Below are 19,588 nucleotides of genomic sequence, written 5' to 3'. Positions count from 1 at the left end.
CAAGAGCACATTGCCTTCTTATTATGATTATTTGTTCCTTACCCTTTGCAAGGATTATTTCATTTGAAACTGATTGGTCTACCACGCTTCACGCATGCATAGACTTTGTTTTATTTGGAATCGATTGGCCTACCATGCTTCACGCATGCATGGACTTTGTCTTTTAGAGACACAAAATAGGAGCACTTGCGGTTTAAATATGAGGTGCTTTCAACATTTGACTTAAATTATCTTTTGAACGAGGATATGATGATAATTCCTCACATATTTCTTAGCTGATTATAATCATCCCCTTATGTTAGGAAAACTAACATACATCCTCCATCTTTTTTTAGGAATTCATCTTTGTGCATCATGATATATTCATTAATCGTATACCGCACATCAAAATTATTAGATGGACAATGTGCGGTTCCTGACTCAGAACCAACTTTGAGAGAAATTAATCATAATTTATTGGTTTGATGCATATAAGTACTTTTGTATATAATATTTCAAACCAACACATGAAGCTTTTGTTCTCGTTAGCAATGGTTCAACTATTTATCGAAGACATTCAATGCCAAATTCATTATCAAGATGAATTATCATGATTACACAATCTGAAAGTTGTGCTCTTAATTCAATTTTACTGAGCAAACAACTTTATGAATGTCAAACTCTAGGTTGACAATAAACGTGCAACTGATCATCTTATATCGATGCATCTTAATAGATCACATGACTGGTGAACGGGCCTATATTCACCTTTTATACTTTTCCGAATTTAGGGGATCCAACCTCAACATTAGTTGGTCCAACCAACTTATCGTGAGAACACACAAGAATTTTCTAATTCTTCAATATTTGTTTAATACTTAATATGCACATCTTTGAAATGTCATAATCGTTCATGTCAACTTATGAACTTATTTGTGCTAGTAAACTCCATGTTTATCATGATCTGTGCCTTTTAATTTATTAAATTTGAGATTTACTATTTCATGAATAAAATTCAGATTTACTACTTTAGAAGTAGATTTCAGAATAACTCTTCTCAGTTATTCTGCCTCTTTCGGAGGTGAGTTATGATACCATCACAATCAAGTGCATGTTTGTATTAATAAGCTTCTCATTCCCCAAGAATGAACTATAATCGTGTCTTAAGCCTATCAAATTCCGATAGCTTATAACCTCTTTCATGATATTGCTACTTCAGGAGAACATCGAGTCGTAAATATTTTTTAAAATATATCATATATTGCTACCACATTCACTTCAAGAATGAAACAAATTGTCACCTTTCAGACCTATCATATATTGCTACCATATTCACTTCATGGAATTGAGCATATTCAATGGATAAGCTTCATGACTTTTCATCAAAAAAATACTATTCTACCTTAACCATCATAATATCATCAATATGGTGCATTGAAATTCAAACTCAATGTTTTATCCATACAAAGGCGTCTTAGGCTATAAATTAATTGGACTTGAATTCAATATTTTATCATCCCTTTAAACAATATTATTCTCCGGGAATAAATTTTAAAGTCTAAATGGTTCCAAATCATTACTTTCCCTTAGATCCAACAAATACAACAATAATTATACCATTAATAACAAATACAAATAAGAGAAAATGGTCTATTACCCTCCCAACCTTTAGTCGAAATTTCAGCTACGCACTGAACCTTTAAAGGTGACCTATTACTCACTAAACTTATTTTTACCTAATTTATTACCCCCAGTTGCTGACGTATCAACGGACGTGACTACACCGCCCATGAGCGCGTTAGTTGAGTCTATTTCACTTAAAATTCTTATTTTTTTATTGCCACATCATTATAATTACCACATCATGTCTTCTTCTTCTTCTCTTTTTCAAAACAAAAATTCAAGAACTCATTAATGGAGTTCTTCATCTTTCTCATCTCTAAATTCTGATTAATGGTGTTTTTTGATAATTTGAAAAATGTTATTATCGAAACCAAGAAACACTTGAACTAAGGAAACAATAAGATTTATCCGATTAATGAATTCTTGAATGAGTTATATGAGGAACTCCGATTCAAAAAACTTGCAAAAATTCAAGAACTTCGATTTCCTCTCTTTTTGTTCAAGATCGCCATTAATGGCGAGTTCAAAGTTTTGAATTTTCACAATGCCATATATAATTTCCAACATAACCCACGTATAATTTTCAACCCATTTCTCCAATTTTTTCTATTTTTGCTCAAGATCCGTCATTAATGGCGAGCTCAAAGTTTTAAATTTCCACAATGGGGAGAATTCGTCATTAATGGCGATCTTGAGCAAAAAGAGATGAAAAGCTTTGATGAGCATTTATCCGCCATTAATGGGTTGAAGAAGAACATACATGTGTATGTATGAGGTACATTTACATACTCATTTTTTATTTTTGACCCAAGAAGATGAAATTGGGTTGAAGAAGAAAATGGAGCAAAATGAAAAAGGGAAGAAAAAAGAAAATAATACTGTTAAATAATTATTTTTTTAGAGTAAAAAAAAAATGACGTAGCATGACGTGGCAGCGCGTGCATCACACCACATGCCCAAATGACTGGTTGTCAGTTTTCGAGGGGGTAATAATTTCACTTTAAAATAGTTCAGAAGGGTAATAATTCCACTATAAAATAGTTTAAGGGAATCACAGAACCTCAGTAAAGTATAAGTGTGTAGTTGAGATTTGGGGTAAAGGGTGGGTGAACTTTTGACCATTTTCTCTACAAATAAATAAGAAACTAAAAATAATATCTTCCTACAACTCAAGAATAAGTGTGAACATAGACTTGTAATTATATCAGAGCCAATAAAATTACTTTAAACACTATATAAAATACTATTGTTTGTATTTTACCAATTAGCAGACACATTCTTATTTTAATTATGTACAAACAACATTGATACGGTTATTGTAAAGCATAGCTTCCATCTTATGTATAAATAATATAATAATACATAAGGTTATATAATATAAGTAAATAGATCATGAACACAAACAAAGAGCAAACACGAATAGAGAGAAAAAAAATTCGCTCAACCTTTTGTAAAATACTCTATAAATTTTATGAATTAACAGACACATTCTTATTTTAATTATGTACAACAATATTGATATGGTTGTTGTAAATCATAGCTTCTATCTCATGTATAAATAATATAATAATACATAAGGTTATATAATATAAGTATATAGATCATGAACACAAACAAAGAGCAAACACGAATAGAGAAAAGAAAATTGGCTCAACTTTTTGTATTCAAAATATGCATGACCTTGTGTCACAAACTTTGTTCTTACTGACTGCACTTTTCTCGTGGCATATGAAGAGTACTAAAATTTCTTGTCCATCTATCTCAGCTGGTTTGAGACTCGTGCTGATAACATGTTACAAAATAACAAAGATTAAAGAAGAGTAGAGAGAGTAATTATTATTTTTCTTGAGGGATTCTTGAAGATAATTTACAATGAATAAAATCCCTCTATTTATATGAAAAATTACTCTCATCCCGATAGATATCAATTAGATCTTGATAAATCTTATCTATATTCTTCATAGGCATTCACTATAATGTAAATACATTTATAACAAATACTTTAATTTTAACTTTTCACATGACATGTTTAAGATCACAAGATTAAAGAGCATTTTGTTACATTTGATATAACTTTAATTTAGGATCATAAGATTCAAATATCTTTTTTATTTTTTAAAATTCCGTGTCAAGTCAAATTAGGTCATTCTTTTTGAAATAAAAGAGTATTTATTTTGGAACGGAGAAGGTAAGCACGTGTGTTTATGATGAGACTGACACAGTTACCACAAGTGATTTTCGCTCTAATATTACAAACCAAGGCCGGTAGTTTGGCCGCAATTTTTATTGCTCGAATGATAAGCAACCCTCATTTCTAATTTTAAGATTGTGAATTTGAATCATTAAAAAAACAAAAAAGAGTGTGACTTCCTAGAGGGGGTAAAAAACAACAGGAATCATATTTGGACATAGAAATTAGAATAGCTAAAAAATTCTTGAAATTCAAAATGTTTTGAATTTCAAATTATTTAGAAATACGAAAAACTCTAAATACCTGTTTTCACTCTAAATTGAGCCAAATGCCCCCTTGAAGTGATTTTTGCCCTCTAACTTGCTTGGAAAATTTTAAAAAATATACCGCCCAAACATAAAATGTTACATCATGCAGTCCAATATATAGTATCATACAATATTATACCTAGGGGAAATTATTATACGTAATGTATCAACCTTGTATAATAATCGTGAATGAAACATATTTATACATAAATATGGGCTAAACCAGGTAACAAACTCAAAAAATATGGGCTACATGATGTATACATTTTCTCCCAGTAAACACCAAAGAGACTCCGATCTTCTTTGAAGAAGTTTCAAAGTGGAGAAATTGTGCAAGAACTGTAAGATCAATGTTGGTCCTTACTTAGCAATAGTAAAACTTAAGTTGTGCCCAACAATATTCAACAATCTGCACATTTCACAAACACTTGTTTTAGTTAGCTAGTTAAAGACTGATCTTACAAACACATGCAACAGTAATGGCGTATTATGGATAGTCTGTAGCAGGAGTTTGAAGATATTCCCCAGAATGTTAGCGTCTATGATAATCCAGAAGTGGATACCGTTTAGAAAAACATATTTCAGTCCTCTAGTGACTTGAGGATATTGTTGAAAATCTAGCCAACTTATGTATGATCTATTGTACACCGTACACCACACGAGGTCCAACAAGTAGTTGAAGATCACAGTTGCCACTCCATAATGCAGTGCAGTACAGATAAGGTTGCTTCTCCGAGTAGCTTATTGTTTCTTGGCATGCCTTTGATAGAAAGAATTTAGTCTCTGGAAGCCATCTTCCAGATATGATGGCTCACATGCAAAGGTTATCCTGAGCCAATTCTTGAGTCCGACAGCAACACCTGCACAAGGCGTTATCTTCAGATATCTATACAACGTAGCATCCCACCAGTTTGAGTTATTCATATGCTTGCTCTTCGAGTAATGGTCTACTTCCTTGCAGCGAATTAATGCACCAAGACAAAAAGTACAAACTTTCACATTCATATAACATAGTTACATCCATGAAGTCTAATAAAATTTGACGCATGCCTGCCTTTCTATCAGCTGCAATGATACTCAGATATTTATACACCTCAGTTTTTTTTTTTCTTTGGTTGTTGGAAACTGGTGAAGTTGTATATACCTCAGTTTTTATGGGTAGAAATGAACTATATATCACCAGAAGTGATCACTAGCATGACAGAATATTATATGGATGGATGATTTCTGTTTGTACTTCAGGAATTCGATGCAATTAAGGCTTGTTTGGCATAATAAAAGAATCAAATGACACTATGACCCATGAATACGAAATCTCTAACGACTAAAAGCATATGAGAAACATTCCAAGACATCAAAGAAAATAAAGGAATTCGAAAAGCTGGAGTCCAAGAAAGAGTTTGATTAGCTTTCTAAGAGATTTGTTTTCTTTTACCTGGTAAAATTATCAAAGATTCCTCCTTAGCCAGCTTGAGACAGAAGTCCAGGTCATCTTCAATGTCTTTTAGAAGGTTTAAATGAAGTTTGACCTACAAGGGAGAAAGGCCTTCATTAGACTATTGAATACATCATCTAATCTCAAGCTAATCGCTAATTAAGCCTCCATTTTCCACTTACCATCACAAACATAGATCCTTCAGGTTTGCTTGGGCAAGTGATGCAAGGAACATCCTTGATCCTGTCATAACAGATATCGGCACCTTCTCTCAACATATTTACTATTTTAGAGAAGAAATCATCTTTTGTTTTCTGAAGGATCTGAGGAATTGCCCCCTGTCAAAGAAGAACAAAAATAAACCAGATACATCAGTAAGCGATGTGGAAAATTACACCTACACTAGTCAATTCTTTAATAACAACTATCCATTAGCTGGCAAACATAAGAACCTGAATATGTTTACACAATACAAAGAGCTGTTAAACTAAAATAAAATTCAATCCCTTAGCAAATCCATTTCATATTTCAGGGGGAGAATACTACCAAATATGTGGGTAAAAGGAGTAACAGGTACTAAATTCTTAAAAGAATGCAGGCAGAAGAGTCTATAAAGAGCAAACCTGAATAAAGGTTGGCGGGTCAGAAGATATTTTGAGATATCCATTGATGGAATCTATGACCTGAAAATAAGAAAACACAAGATGACAAGAAGCAGACATTGGTAGTTTCAAGATAGAGACATTGGTAGTTTTAAAATAATCTTATCCTCCTCCGAAAGAATGCTAGTCAGTCTGGTCAGTCTCAATCAAAGATTTTACAAAGAGAAATGTAATAAGGCCCCCCCATAACATATATACTTCTACTGTTCTACACTTCTTTAAAGTTACCCTAATCTTATTATAATGCATCAATAACCTTCAACAGATGACATCTTTTCTAAACTTTTTATCAACAGCTCCACTGATTTCGATGCTAAAAGGAAATTCATCAATATCTACTTAGTTACCCCTCGTATTGCTTTCCTGTTACTCCTCCAAGCTACTGCATCCCGTTACCTCAACTCCCAACATATTATAGATGTCATTCAGTCGAGCACAGTCCATTAACAAAACACAATAGAATAAAATATAGGCCTTGGAACATTCACCAGTGAAGTGGCTTGCATCAAAAGTTCTACATTGATGTATGCCTTTCTCATTCTTATGCAAATTCTATGTCATCCTGTTCAAACTTTAGCATAGCGAATCAAGTGTCTGTCAAGTTCTATGATTGATTTATGTGTTTCTCGTTCTTATACAAATTCTAGTTATTCTGTTCAAACTTTAGCATTAGAGAATCAAGTGTCAGTCCAATCGGTTATTGTCTAGTGTCAGTCTGATTGGTTTTCTTTTGATAAAGAAAACTATTGCAAAAGGTTCGCCATTTGTAAAAATTACCATGGAAAAGAGCTTAGCGGAGAAACAGCAGTTCACGGGGCTGAAGTGCTATTCAACACCTAAATTTGGCTTTATAAGTGAAAGCTAAAATTAATGTTTCCACTATAAACATATGTCGAAGCAGTGAGGATGACCATCTTTAAAAGGAAAGTACCCCATGTTCTTTAAGTATGCCGTTTGGATCATTTGTAACAAGCCAACCAAGTCGACAGCCCGGGACAATCCACCTCTTTGATATGGATCCAAGTGTGATAACAGGAGCAATCGATCCAAAGATTCCCATGGGCACAAATGGTTTACTTCCAAATGCGAGATGAGCATATACCTCATCAGCAATAACCAAAATTCCAAGCTTTCTTGCCGTCTCTGCCACCTGATAGAAATTAAAGCACCTCTTTATATTCAAAATGACTTTGCATTTCATTATATTACAACAAAAAGAGGAAGTACACGTACCTTCTCCAGGTGTTGATCTGTGTAGATATTGCCACAAGGATTCCCAGGATTAATGATGACCATAGCCACAGTATTTTCATCGGCCAAAGACTCAACCGCATTAAGGTCCACCTCCCACTCGTTCTCCGGGAGCAGATTAAAGTGACGTATTTCGATATGGGTAAATAAAGCCCACGCTTCATAATACGGGAATCCAGGAGTTGGAAGTAGAATATTGGAGTTTGGGCATGCAAGAGCACTCAAAAGTACTTCAATTGCTTGATTACATCCAATTGTCAAGTAAATATCATCAGGGGACAAATTGAATGGGAGATCTTGAGAAAGGTACTCTGCTACAGCCCTTTCAGAAAACAAAATTAAATTAATTATTCTGACTTTGAAGAACATGAATGATGTCTCCAAGAATCAATCAGCCATGTTCCCTTTTAGTTTGTTCTTATTCTTCGCAGGATAAAATAAGCTAAATAGCTTCTTAATTGCTTCATAGTCCAGTATCCCATAAATGTAGATTAGAATGCAACGCAGGAACTATAGGACCAACAGAAGTGGAAAGTCCATCTCAAAACAAGCCGGTGCACTAATAAAATGGAATACTTGCATCCAATAAAGGATACAGCATTCAAATTAACCGTACGGTATGAATAAAGAATAGCACCTAATTAGTAGCATAAACAGAAGCTACCCTTACTTACTGGAACAACATTAACTTTAGACTAGATACAGGGCGGAGCTAGACTATTGATTAGGGATCGGCAACACCAGTAGCTTTGGTCCAAATCCTATATTTAAATTAAGAAATCCAAGATGTATAAATAACTTATTCAGAAGCCTACTAAGTTGTCTTTTCTAGAATCCAAAACTCATAAACTCAATTTTTTGAATCCGCCCTAGTAATTCAACTTAAATGTGATACATACGCCGGAAAAAAGCAAAGAATATCCCATGCAAGATATTTTACAACTAAACAGATTAATGGAAGAATGCAGAGAGTTACACATTTAACTAAACACTTCCAAATGAGAAACACTAATATGAAATCAGTGACATAGACACCTGAACCAAGCTATGCCAAAAATTAGACTTAAAACTCCAAGGTCCCAGATTCAAACTCTTTACAAAACCAATTGCAACATTAAATTGACACTCTTCGTGTAAATATTGAGTACACAATGCCAGTGAATGGTACCTTCTAGCAGGAAGGATGCCAACAGTTGATGGATAACCGTTAAATGTAGCAGAATGAAGGGCATCAGAAATAGCATCTTCGGCTATCGGAGTGGTCCGAAAACAAGGGAAAGAAGAAGGGTCACCATGGCCGAGAGGGATAACGGGCCGCGTATCAGCAGGATCAACGCAAGACATCAACTTGTTAAGAACACTTCTTACAGTGAGACCAGATGCACTCACCAATTTCTTATTCTCCTTAAAGTTCCATCCTCTTGTTGCAGTTCTGTTCTCCATGCTTGATGCTTGAATTTCAGCAAATATGGAGTTGAAGGAGGAAAGGAAAGAGAAATCAAAATGGATTTCTAATTGCAATATAAAGCCAAACTATAGAAAAGAGGTGTGCCAGCGGTAAGCTTGCTTACCGTGGTGTGCCAGGGTCGGGGGTTCGAAACGCCCCTCCAGCGAAGCTGGGGTGAGGGCGCGTAGGTCAGGCCCAGAGTGGTCCCCCTCCCCGACACCTACGGAGTAGGTATGAACCGGGTCGTCCCTTATAGAAAAGAGGTGGGAAAATGACACAAACATTCTGGTTTAAATAGTGCTTCAATAATATACCCCTTATTCTTTCTCAAAATGGAAAAGGGACAAACTATGATAAATGATAGGTATGTACAGTTAATAAAATGGTATGTATATTCCCCTCACACTAACGGTAATGGTAGGGGCATATGTGTAGCCAAAGTATGACAGAGATATATACGTACCATTTTTACCTTTTCTATTCTAGTTTTTTTACCTCAAATAATTAACCCAAACCCACTACCCGACCCAATAAACCCATTGAACCCTTTCAAACCAACTTAATCTGACCTCTATCTTTTATTCTAAACCCGATACTCCCGTTGTTTTTCTGTTAAACGTGAACCTCAATCAAATTGCAGTGATTGATAGCTGCTACTAGTTAGTGTTTACTGGTTGGAGAGAGTGAAGATTAGGCCGAAGGTGGCCGAAGATAGGGATGTGGCAATGGTTCGCTAGTGGGGTTTTTTTGGTTCGACGGAATCGGTGGCTATGTGGTGTTGGATAATGTTTTTCCGATGAAATTTCGCTGAAAATTGAAACGTGAGGAGTTCAATTTATTTGGTGTTGTTTTGGGGTATTATGGATTAATTATTTTTTTCTAAAAAAAAATTGATGGTAGTGAGTGGTACTGTATTGTGTATGTATATCGTTATAGGGATGGAAAAAACGTGTTAGTTAAATAGGCGTCTCTTGAATTTTAATGGAGAAAGGACAGAAACGGCACTACAAATTAAACTATTTCCACGAAAATGGCCATGAAATTTAAATTCCACTTTCTAGTCATTTCAATTTGATGGTTTGTTCTATACCGTTTCTACACACAGTTTCTATACATATCAATATTCTATACGAAAATTATACAGGTTCGATACACAATTTATACAATAATTGTACATTTTTTTACATATTTTATACAACAATTATATAATTTTTATAAGCTTTCAATATATTTTTTTATATATACATATTTGATAGAACTATTTAATTTCTATACATATATCTTATATAGATACATATTCTATATACATTTTTATATAATTATAAAGCAAAATATTTTTTCAATTAAAAAATTTATAGCAAATAAAAAAGGAAAAAGAACACTCTATAGCACTTTTTAAACAAATAACCCAAGTTTGAAAACTTTTCAAAAAATGGCCAGTCGGATATGCTATTTCCGCTTTATAGACATTTCTTAATTTGGGTCATTTTGGCTTACGTAGTCCATATACAATACTGATACAGTCTATATACAATACTAATACAATATTCAACTTGGGCAATTCGACACTTTTAAAAATATTTCAATGTTTTTTTGTTATAAATTTTTTAACTGAACAAATATTCTATTTTTTTTATTGTTTAGAAATAAAATTAAATTATATAAAAACGATATAATTGTTAAATAGAATATGTATCTATATAAGATATATGTATAGAAATTGAATAGTTCTATCAAATATGTATATGTATAAAATATATATAAAAAATATATAGAAAGTGTATGAAAATTATATAATTGTTGTATAAAACGTGTAAAAAAAATGTACAGTTATTGTATAAATTGTGTATCAAAACTACATAATTTTCGTATAGAATATTTATATGTATAAGATATGTATAGAAACTATATAGAAGGTGTGTAGAAGCGGTATAGAACAAAACAGTAAATTAAAATAGCTAGAAAATGGATTTTAAATTCCATGGTCATTTTCATGGAAATAGTTTAATTTGAAGTATCGTTTCTGTCCTCTCTTCAATAAAAAAACTAAAATATTTTTAAAAGGGTCGAATGACCCAAGTTGAAAACTGTATCAGTATTGTATATGCACTGTATCAGTAATGTATATGGACTATATCTGAACTACATTGGCCAAAATGACCCAAATTAGGAAATGACTATAAAGTGAAAATAGTACACCCGACTGGCCACTTTTTGGAAAAATATCAAACTTGGGCTATTTATTTTAAAAAGTGCTACAGAGTGTCCTTTCCCCAATTTTAATTGGGACTGGATCGAGCAGTGGGTTTGGGCTAATTATCTGAGATAAGAAAATTAAAATGAAAAAGGGACAAATATAACCCCAAACTATGATAAATAGTATATATATATCCTCCGTTATACTTTGGTTACGATATACCCCTAACGTTAGTGTGAGGGACATATACGTACTATTTCATTAATGGTAGGGGCATATGTATATTCAAAATATAATGGAAGGTATATAAGTACTCCCTCCGTTTCACAATAAATGAATTGTTGAATTTTGGCACACAAATTAACATAAAAAATTAAAGATATAAATTTAATATAACTTTCTATTTTTAACCCCAAAAAAAGAAAAAGTTGAACTTGTAATACCTTTTCAAAAGTTAATTGGTTATCAAATCATAAAAATTCAATGATTCATTTATTTTGAAACACCAATAAATACCCCAATAATTTACTTATTGCGAAATGGAGGGAATACCATTTATCAAAGATATAAGTATTTTTAAAAAAAAACATCATACCCTTCGTTATAAAACAAAGTTGTACGGAAAAAAAAAAAAAGAATGCCCTAGCTAGTAAAGTAGGTAGATGTCCTTTTCTATAGGGAAAAATGGGGTAAAGCACACTCAGAAGCACGTTTTTACTGTCTTATGGGGCCGTATCACTCTCCAAGATTCTTTTTAAGTGTATTATTTGCTGACCTTGACAAGTGACTGATCAAAACTTAAAAGTTTTGTTTGCACGCACTTGTCAAAACCAAAAAATTTAGAGGGGTCCACCTTATTATTGATTTTAGGAAAAATATCTCATCCAAATCTCGTACAAAATACTATTCATTCATTCATTCATTCATCGTACTTTCTATCAAAATCACTCAAATTCTTTTCATTTACTTATGTTTTCCATTTTGACTCGTAGTATACACAATTGTAATGAAGCTGTGGCTTGCAACTTGTTGGTGAAATTTCTTTAGAATTGCGAAACTGTTGATGATTTAGTTCATGATGTGTTAAACCGTGCGTGTCAAAACTCTGTATTGGACTGAAACTTTTCTGGTAGTTGTGTTCTTCGTCACTAACCTAAACGAAAAATTGAATGTTTCATCACATGTGATTAATTAGGTGAAATTACTTCTCTTTGTCGTCTGAAAATTCTATGTTTGGGGATAAATTAGGGTCTTTTTTAGTTTAAATTGGATTTATGTATGCGCTTGGTTATGCAGTGTGTTATTGTTGTTACATGTTTGTCCAGTCCAATTTTTTTTCCAAAAATTAGAATTTGTACCATGTTTCCCCATGTATACTTAACTATTTGATTCTTTCCTTCCCAGGTTATGTTTGTTTTTTTTACTATGATTGTTGTCTAATTTTAGCTAAGGCATGGTCGGTTTTATATTGGTACTATTGAGAGGGTATCATGGTGAAGTTTTGGATGTTAGCAGCGGGGAACCAACATGTGTTGGTGGACAAATCACTGTATTTTTGGATGTCGATGAGGATAGGATGTCCTTTTCTAAACTTACGAACTATATTAAAGAACTAGGGTATACTACAAAGTACTCATTTAGTGTTAGGCGACCTAGTAGTGGCATTCCTTTAGATACTTAAATATTAAAATATAAAATGAAATAAAGAATACTCACATTTCGAGCTATGATGGCTTAACTGCAACAATTATCAGAAGCCATTTATCGAGTCCGATAGCAATACCTGAAAGTGTTATTATTTGTCTTCTTGGTAGACTTGGACCAATGTTGACAAAGTTGACGGAAAAAAGGCTTTGATCCTGCTAAGGCCATCCTCAAGAGCTGAAATTTCCACAGCAAAAGATACTCTTACCCAATTCCTCAATCCAAGTTCTTCCCCTGCAATGCATTGAATTTATAAGCATGCACGCATCTCGCTGCCTGCGGTTCTTACTCAATATTGTTGTACAGTAATGCAACTTAAAAAAATTACTGGGTAGAACAACTACTGACTCCTCTCTAGCAAGCCTGGTGCAGAATTTCATCTCATTGTTGATGCGTTCCAGAAGTGACATGTTTAGTTCGTCTGATAGAATTGATCGCAAATAAGAATATTCAGATTCTTTTTCCAACTAAATGTCGAAAAAAAATTGTATTTTACTAAGGTATTTATACAAATACCAAAAGAAACATGGATCCCTGTGGCTTGATGGAGTAAGCACAGAATCTCCCTTAGACCAGCATAACATATGTCTGCTGCGTCTCTCAGTAGGTTTATGGTATTAGAGTAGAAAGTTTCAGGTGTTTCAACAAGAATAATAGTAATAGCACCCTCAAGAATGAAAGAAATAATGTGCATCACAAGAAACACCACATGATAATTCAGAAATATGGGAAAAGGTATTTCTCTGTGAAAAGGATTTTGATTGATGCCAGAAGGAAAACAGAAGAGCTAACTATGTTATAATTTGGATGCTGATGCAACCCAAGTATCGGGCAGTATGCATTTTTGTTGACACAAAAAAGTTTAGGCTGGGTATCATCAGAACATTGTTAAAGTACTAAAAATAAAAGCATGACAAGCATGTTGAGATGAACTTGTAGGATACTGTTATCACACTAGTAGATCACACACAGTATTATTTATATCAATTTGTCAAGAAAGACAAACGAGAACCAATAATTGCAGCCTCAAGTAGCACTTTAACAGAATAAACTGCTAAAAGAGTAGTTTTCCATGCTTTAAAGGTGATTTAACATTTTTATTGGTTTAACATTTCAGTTAATTGCACACAATATTAAAAGTTCTGCATAAACTCGTGTAATATACCAGAGTGAGTGTAGGAGATACAACACTAATTTTGAGGTAGTTCTTGATAAAACTCCACAACCTGAGATTAGAAGACAAAAAGTAAGATGTTTAACTCTGCATATAGATGTCTGTATTTGTGAAGTATAAACGAACACCCTTATAAGCAAGTAGAAATGCTGCTAGTGTGGCTGCATGGTTCAGGGTGTCAGTGATAGGCATGAATGGAAGTCTAATGCTTGCTATTTTGTTCCGTGATTCATATATTTTTCTCACTTAAAACAAGAAAGAAAAGGAAAAGGTAAAGTTCTTCCGTCAGAATTCCCTCTTTGCTTTATCTTTTAAAGAGAGAAATGGAGAGGGAGAGAGAACACCGTGTTTTTTGAAGGATGCCATTGGGATCACACATCACAATCCAGCCAAAACATCAACGAGGAACCATCCAACTCTTTTATATGGAGTCAATTGCCAGACTATGTGCAATTTCTCCATAGGTGGTAGATTGGTTTTGATCAACTCTGTGTTAGATGAATTACCAACTTATTTGATGTTTGTGTTTCCACTTCCTGTCGAGGTGGAGGAAAGAATAGATGCATTGAGCAGGAACCTTTTCTGGCATGATGAGAAGGAGTATAAAGGTTTTCATCTAGTCAATTGGAAAACTTTGCTACTGTCCAAGAAGCAGGGCGGACTAGCCATTAGAAACTTGAGAAAACAGAACAAAAGTCTACTCATGAAATGGTTGTGGAGATTCCCTTTAGAAGATCAGGCGCTTTGGGGAAGGTGATTCAAGCCAAATATGAAAAGGAAGGACCCTAGAAGACTACGGAAGTAAGCTCCTGCTCCGCAAATGAAACCAGATTGTGGAGATCAATTAGGAGTCTGGCATGGTTTCTTTAATAAAACTGGTTTCAAGGTAAGCAATGGTAGGAAAATCAGATTTTGGGAAGATAACTGGCTAGGGAATGGAAGTTTAAAATTGTTGTTCTCAGATATATACCAAGTAAATCAACAACAGATGTCTACACTTTCAGGAATTTTGGTCTGAACATGGTTGGAACCTGACCTATAGAAGATTGATGCAAGACTGAGAAATGGAGAGGTTAGCTGAATTTTATGGCACTCTTGATCAGTTTTCAGGCTTCAAGGAAGGAGAAGACACCCTCAGATGGAACTTGGAGGGTAGTGGCAGCATTGATAAGAGCAGGTGGAGAATTGTCCCAGCAGTCATTTGTTGGACCATATGGAAGGAAAGGAATTCCAGATGTTATGAGAACAAGAGTAGCCCATTACGCAAGATTAAAATGAACTGCATTATCACCTTTTGCTATTGGTGTAGTTCTGAGCATATAGATGATCCAGTGGCTATTGTAGACATACTAGGATCCTTATGAGACGGAAGAGGATATAGGAATAGTTTTCTTGTTCTTGTTGTCTCTTTTGGCTGCTATTCCCACTTTGGGGATATACGATATAATGTAAATTTTTGGATAACAGCCTCGAGCTGATGATTAATATACAAAATGTTACCGTTGTCAAAAAAAAAAATATGTGTAATTTCTCCAAAGACACACATTGGCACGAATGGATTACTACCAAACACTAGATGACCATAGGCTTCATCTGATATTGCTAGCATTCCAAGCATCCTTGCAGCCTCTGCTAGCTGTTACTCTCATTCAAGAAACCAACAACTAATGAGCAAATTTAAAACCACATTTAATATATAAACACGCCTAATGCAACGATGAAACGACCTTCTTCAAATGTTCTCGCTTGTACACATTCCCACATGGATTTCGAGGGTTTATAACAACTATGGCAACAGTGCTATCATCTGCTAGAGCTTCAAGCCCATCAATGTCCACTTCCTAATCCTGTTCAGGGAGAAGATCATAGTGCCTCATTTCAAGACGGTTAAATGTGGCAATTGCTTCATATGCTGGATACCCTGGCCTAGGAAGCAAAATATTAGCACCAGGAACAGCAAGAGCTGTAATTAGGACATCTATTGCTTGCTTAGCCCCAGCTGTGACATGAACATCATGCTCTGACAATTAGTGCGGATAGTCACGAGACAGATATTCTGCTATTGGCCGGGTAAATGTTTGAAACATCAACATTACTCAAATCATTCTTTCCCTTCTGGAGTACAATTACAATTTGAAAAGAGTTTTAAGTTTTATGCTCACTAACCGTGTAACACAGTCAGGTCATAACTATAAGCATTACTAATCATTAGTAACCAACTTAAGATGATTTCTAACCTACTTCACGGGTTAAACTGCATCAAGTGTATATAACTAAAATCCCTTTAAAAGGCGTGTAATTAATATTGTGGTGACTAAAATCCATTTAAAAGGTGGGTAATTAATATTGTGGTGACTAAAATCCATTTAAAAGGCGTTAATCAATATTGCGTTGCAGCTTCTTTTATCAGAATATTAGATGTTAGCGGAGTCAGCAAGACAAGTTTGCAAGGTAGTTAGTTGTTAGCCAAATCAGTTAGCCAGTTTTAGCGGGAAAGCTAGTCGTGAACAGTAGCAGTCTAAGAATTTTTATAGCAACTGAATTGAATTCAATCTATTCCCCCGTATCCAGCAATAAGTACTTGTACAATTCATTGAGAAGGATATGACTAAACACTTTACTTGTCATTACAAATTCTCTTAAACTTCATCTTCTCTCTTCCATCGAAATAAGGTTACATTCTCGATTTCCCTCTGTTGAGTTCCTGATAATCCTCGAGTTCTATAACTCCTGCTATTCAGATGAAAAGTAGACACCAGGACACAAATGCAAAAACTTGAAGCAACTGTAGTTGTTGGAATTTGAAGACTCAAATGACGTTCAACGTTCAATTACAGGAGCAATTGGAGGAGTGGAATGATCATTAAATAAAGCAAGGGGTTCATGCATTAGAACAGATGGAAATTTTTGTTCATGCATTGAGGGGTTCACTAGGCTACAGAACTCAAGAAAGCCATTAAACATCTAAGTTGAAACTGGCAGTTCCTTTAAGTTCATAGATCCTGACTTGGTGAAAAATTTGGGCACCATACTAAGGCCTCTATGCCTTGAATGGTGGGTGCAGCTAATGAATACATGATGAAGATGGACAGAGTGTGTCTAATCACTTGGCTATTGCAAGGAGCTGACATCTATGCTGAGTTCCTTCTACTGCCACTGGGTCTTGTGCAGTTGTTTTAAGGTGCCATGGCTGCTGACTTTGGGGGATATCAAAACGAATTTTAGCAAAATCACTACGGAGTTTTGGTACAAAGGCAGAAAATACAATACTAAGAGGAGAAAACACACAGATCTCATTTGTTGGAGCTGGCAAACTAGAGAAGATCTCAGGTAACCAGTCTCAGTTATGTATGATTCAAGTGGCTCCTGCTATATTTCCTGAATTGCTTGCATTAGAAACTAAAGACCGTGCTGAGAAAAACTCGTTAGCTGAGTCGGCAGGACAAGTCAGCGAAGCAGTTAGTTGTTAGCCAAATCAGTTAGCCAGTTTTAGCTGGAAAATTAGTTGTGAACAGTAGCATTCCTAGAATTAGTTAGCAACTGAATTGAATTCAATCTATTCCTCTGTACCCAACTACAAGTACTTATACAATTCATTGACAATGATATGAAAAAACACTTTACGCTTTTGTCTCTCCATCAAAATTAAGTTACATTCTCGAAACCCCTCTGTTGAGTTCCTGATTTAACCATCTGAATTCTCCAGTTCTACAACTCCTGCTTTCGGATAACAGTTTCCTTATCCTACAACCTAAAAATGCTTGTCTAATATCGATTGACATGTCAATTATACTAGTCGAGGCCAATCTCATATTTTCGTTCAAGACTTGGTCATATTAGAGTTAGTCATTTCCTTCCCAAAAAGGCTATTTAAGCGGAATACATTCCAACCCGCCCAAACCACCTCATACACCAACAAAATGAACCTGGCATATGCAAATACCCTATATGGTCTTGTTCAAAGTCTCAAAACATAAAGTAAAATGCTACAACACAAAGTCTAATCCTCAAGTGAAGGAAAACTCAATCTAAAAATCAACTCCATGTAAAACTAGAGTATACCATCCCAATTCTACAATCAAGAACCCACCCCCACCTCCACCCCGTTAAAATTTATACGACACTCTTTCCTTCTTTAGATAACAATTTCACTATAAGGGGTTGTTTGGTATGGGGGATGGGATAAACAAATTTATCCTATGGATTGGGATATCCATGGATAAGTTATACCAACGTATATATAGGATAACTTATCCTATATCCTGGCATCAGTATAGTATAAATAGTGAAATAAGTAATAAGGAGATTAATTAATACCCCTAACCACAACAACAACAGCTACATACCCAGTGTATTACCACAAAGTGAGGTGTCTCGAGTGTACGCAGACCCTAACCAAATTGCAGAATAAAATAATCTAGTAATGTTTTATTCCGTGACTATTATCCATTGTCCCTCGTACCAAACGAGCTCTAAGTTTCCCATTTGACCAAGTTTCTACTTTAGGATATTATTCATTTTTAAAAAAAAAAAATCAGAACTTCAACTAAAACAAACTTTGAAAAGGAAAAACTGAAAAAAAGAAATACTCTAAGTAGGAGAAAGTGTTAAGGATTAACTAGTGATTTAAGAAGAGCAAACTTCAGGGGATAGAGTTCCATTTCCATTTTGAACAGATTTTTTTATCATTCATTTCAACTTTTAGGTTCAAATTACTAGGTGATTCTTCCTATTCTAAATATCTCGTAAATTCAATTGATGTGCGTAAAAACTATCTGATCACCATCATTAATATCTCTATGATTTTGAGCTGAAGATACTAGTGAATGGCTTTTGTAAAATCTTTTTCTCAACTAACCAAGCGTTTGGCCATAGAAACTAAAAAGAAAAAAATTAATTTGAAATTGGAATTATATTTGACCATGAAAATAACTTTTTGTGAGAAAATTAATGTGGAAAAAAAGAAAATAAGTTTTTAATATAATTTAAAATTTTTATGAACAAACACTACAATTTTTATCAATATAAAATAATTTTTTTAAAAAAATTCTCATAACTAAACAAGCTCGGTCGTTTGGTAGAGTGTACAAGAATAATACAAAATATGGTGTATTAGTAATACTTGTATTAATAATGTTTGTGTTAGTTATGCTTGCATTAATTATGCTTATATTTTTCCTATGCAGTATTTGATTCGATGTATTAAAAATAAATGAATTACATAATTTCTAAAAAAGAATTTTTTTTTTTTAAATAATACCCTCAATATATATGTTGAAAAGGATGCGGAATTTTTTTTGAGGGATAATAATGTCTTTTAAGCATGTTAATACATGTATTAGATCCATTACATTACTAATATCATAGATTTTGATGTATTAGTAATACACGTCTCAATACACATATATGGGGTCGTTTGGTAGATTGTATAAAAATAATACAAACTATGGTGTATTAGTAATGCTTGTGTTAGATATGCTTGTATTTTTCTTATGCAGTGTTTGATTCGATGTATTAAAAAAAACTTGAATTACATAATTTCTAAAAAAAAAAAAATCTTTTACATAATACCCTCAATATATATGTTGGAAAGGATGTGAAATTTTTTTTGAGGGAC

General features: G+C 34.0%; 1 protein-coding gene and 1 pseudogene across 4 annotated transcripts; both read right to left on the bottom strand.

The window, feature by feature from the left end:
• Positions 1 to 4,186: 4,186 nt before the first annotated feature.
• On the bottom strand, positions 4,187 to 9,195 carry LOC107878341 (tyrosine aminotransferase). 4 transcript variants are annotated; one of them, XM_016725295.2, is made up of 7 exons: positions 8,618 to 9,195; positions 7,432 to 7,771; positions 7,130 to 7,348; positions 6,160 to 6,219; positions 5,719 to 5,874; positions 5,537 to 5,630; positions 4,187 to 4,961 (listed from the first exon to the last, which is right to left on the bottom strand). In XM_016725295.2, the coding sequence occupies exons 1-7, from the start codon at positions 8,890 to 8,892 to the stop codon at positions 4,843 to 4,845; spliced, it is 1,263 nt and encodes a 420-aa protein (XP_016580781.2). In that variant the 5' UTR covers positions 8,893 to 9,195; the 3' UTR covers positions 4,187 to 4,842. The 4 variants fall into 4 exon arrangements, with proteins under 4 accessions (XP_016580781.2, XP_016580782.2, XP_016580780.2 ...); XM_016725296.2 differs by having other exon boundaries at positions 4,187 to 5,055; positions 8,618 to 9,169; XM_016725294.2 differs by having other exon boundaries at positions 4,187 to 5,051; positions 8,618 to 9,169.
• A 2,451-nt stretch (positions 9,196 to 11,646) lies between these two features.
• On the bottom strand, positions 11,647 to 16,064 carry LOC107876785 (annotated as a pseudogene).
• Between the last annotated feature and the right edge of the window lie 3,524 nt (positions 16,065 to 19,588).

The sequence above is a fragment of the Capsicum annuum genome, chromosome 7, assembly GCF_002878395.1.
Source record: "Capsicum annuum cultivar UCD-10X-F1 chromosome 7, UCD10Xv1.1, whole genome shotgun sequence".
In the NCBI taxonomy this organism is placed as follows: domain Eukaryota; kingdom Viridiplantae; phylum Streptophyta; class Magnoliopsida; order Solanales; family Solanaceae; genus Capsicum; species Capsicum annuum.
The sequence above is the reverse complement of the archived record's forward strand: the minus strand, read 5'-3'. Positions and strand labels throughout refer to the sequence as shown.

What these genes read in the sequence shown, in the direction of transcription:
- LOC107878341 (XM_016725294.2), bottom strand. Translation starts at nt 8,892, where the DNA reads ATGGAGAACAGAACTGCAACAAGAGGATGGAACTTTAAGGAGAATAAG. An exon ending in CAGATCAACACCTGGAGAAG is followed by an intron (nt 7,349 to 7,431) that starts GTACGTGTACTT and finishes AATTTCTATCAG; the next exon opens with GTGGCAGAGACGGCAAGAAA. An exon ending in ACCCGCCAACCTTTATTCAG is followed by an intron (nt 5,875 to 6,159) that starts GTTTGCTCTTTA and finishes CTTCTTTGACAG; the next exon opens with GGGGCAATTCCTCAGATCCT.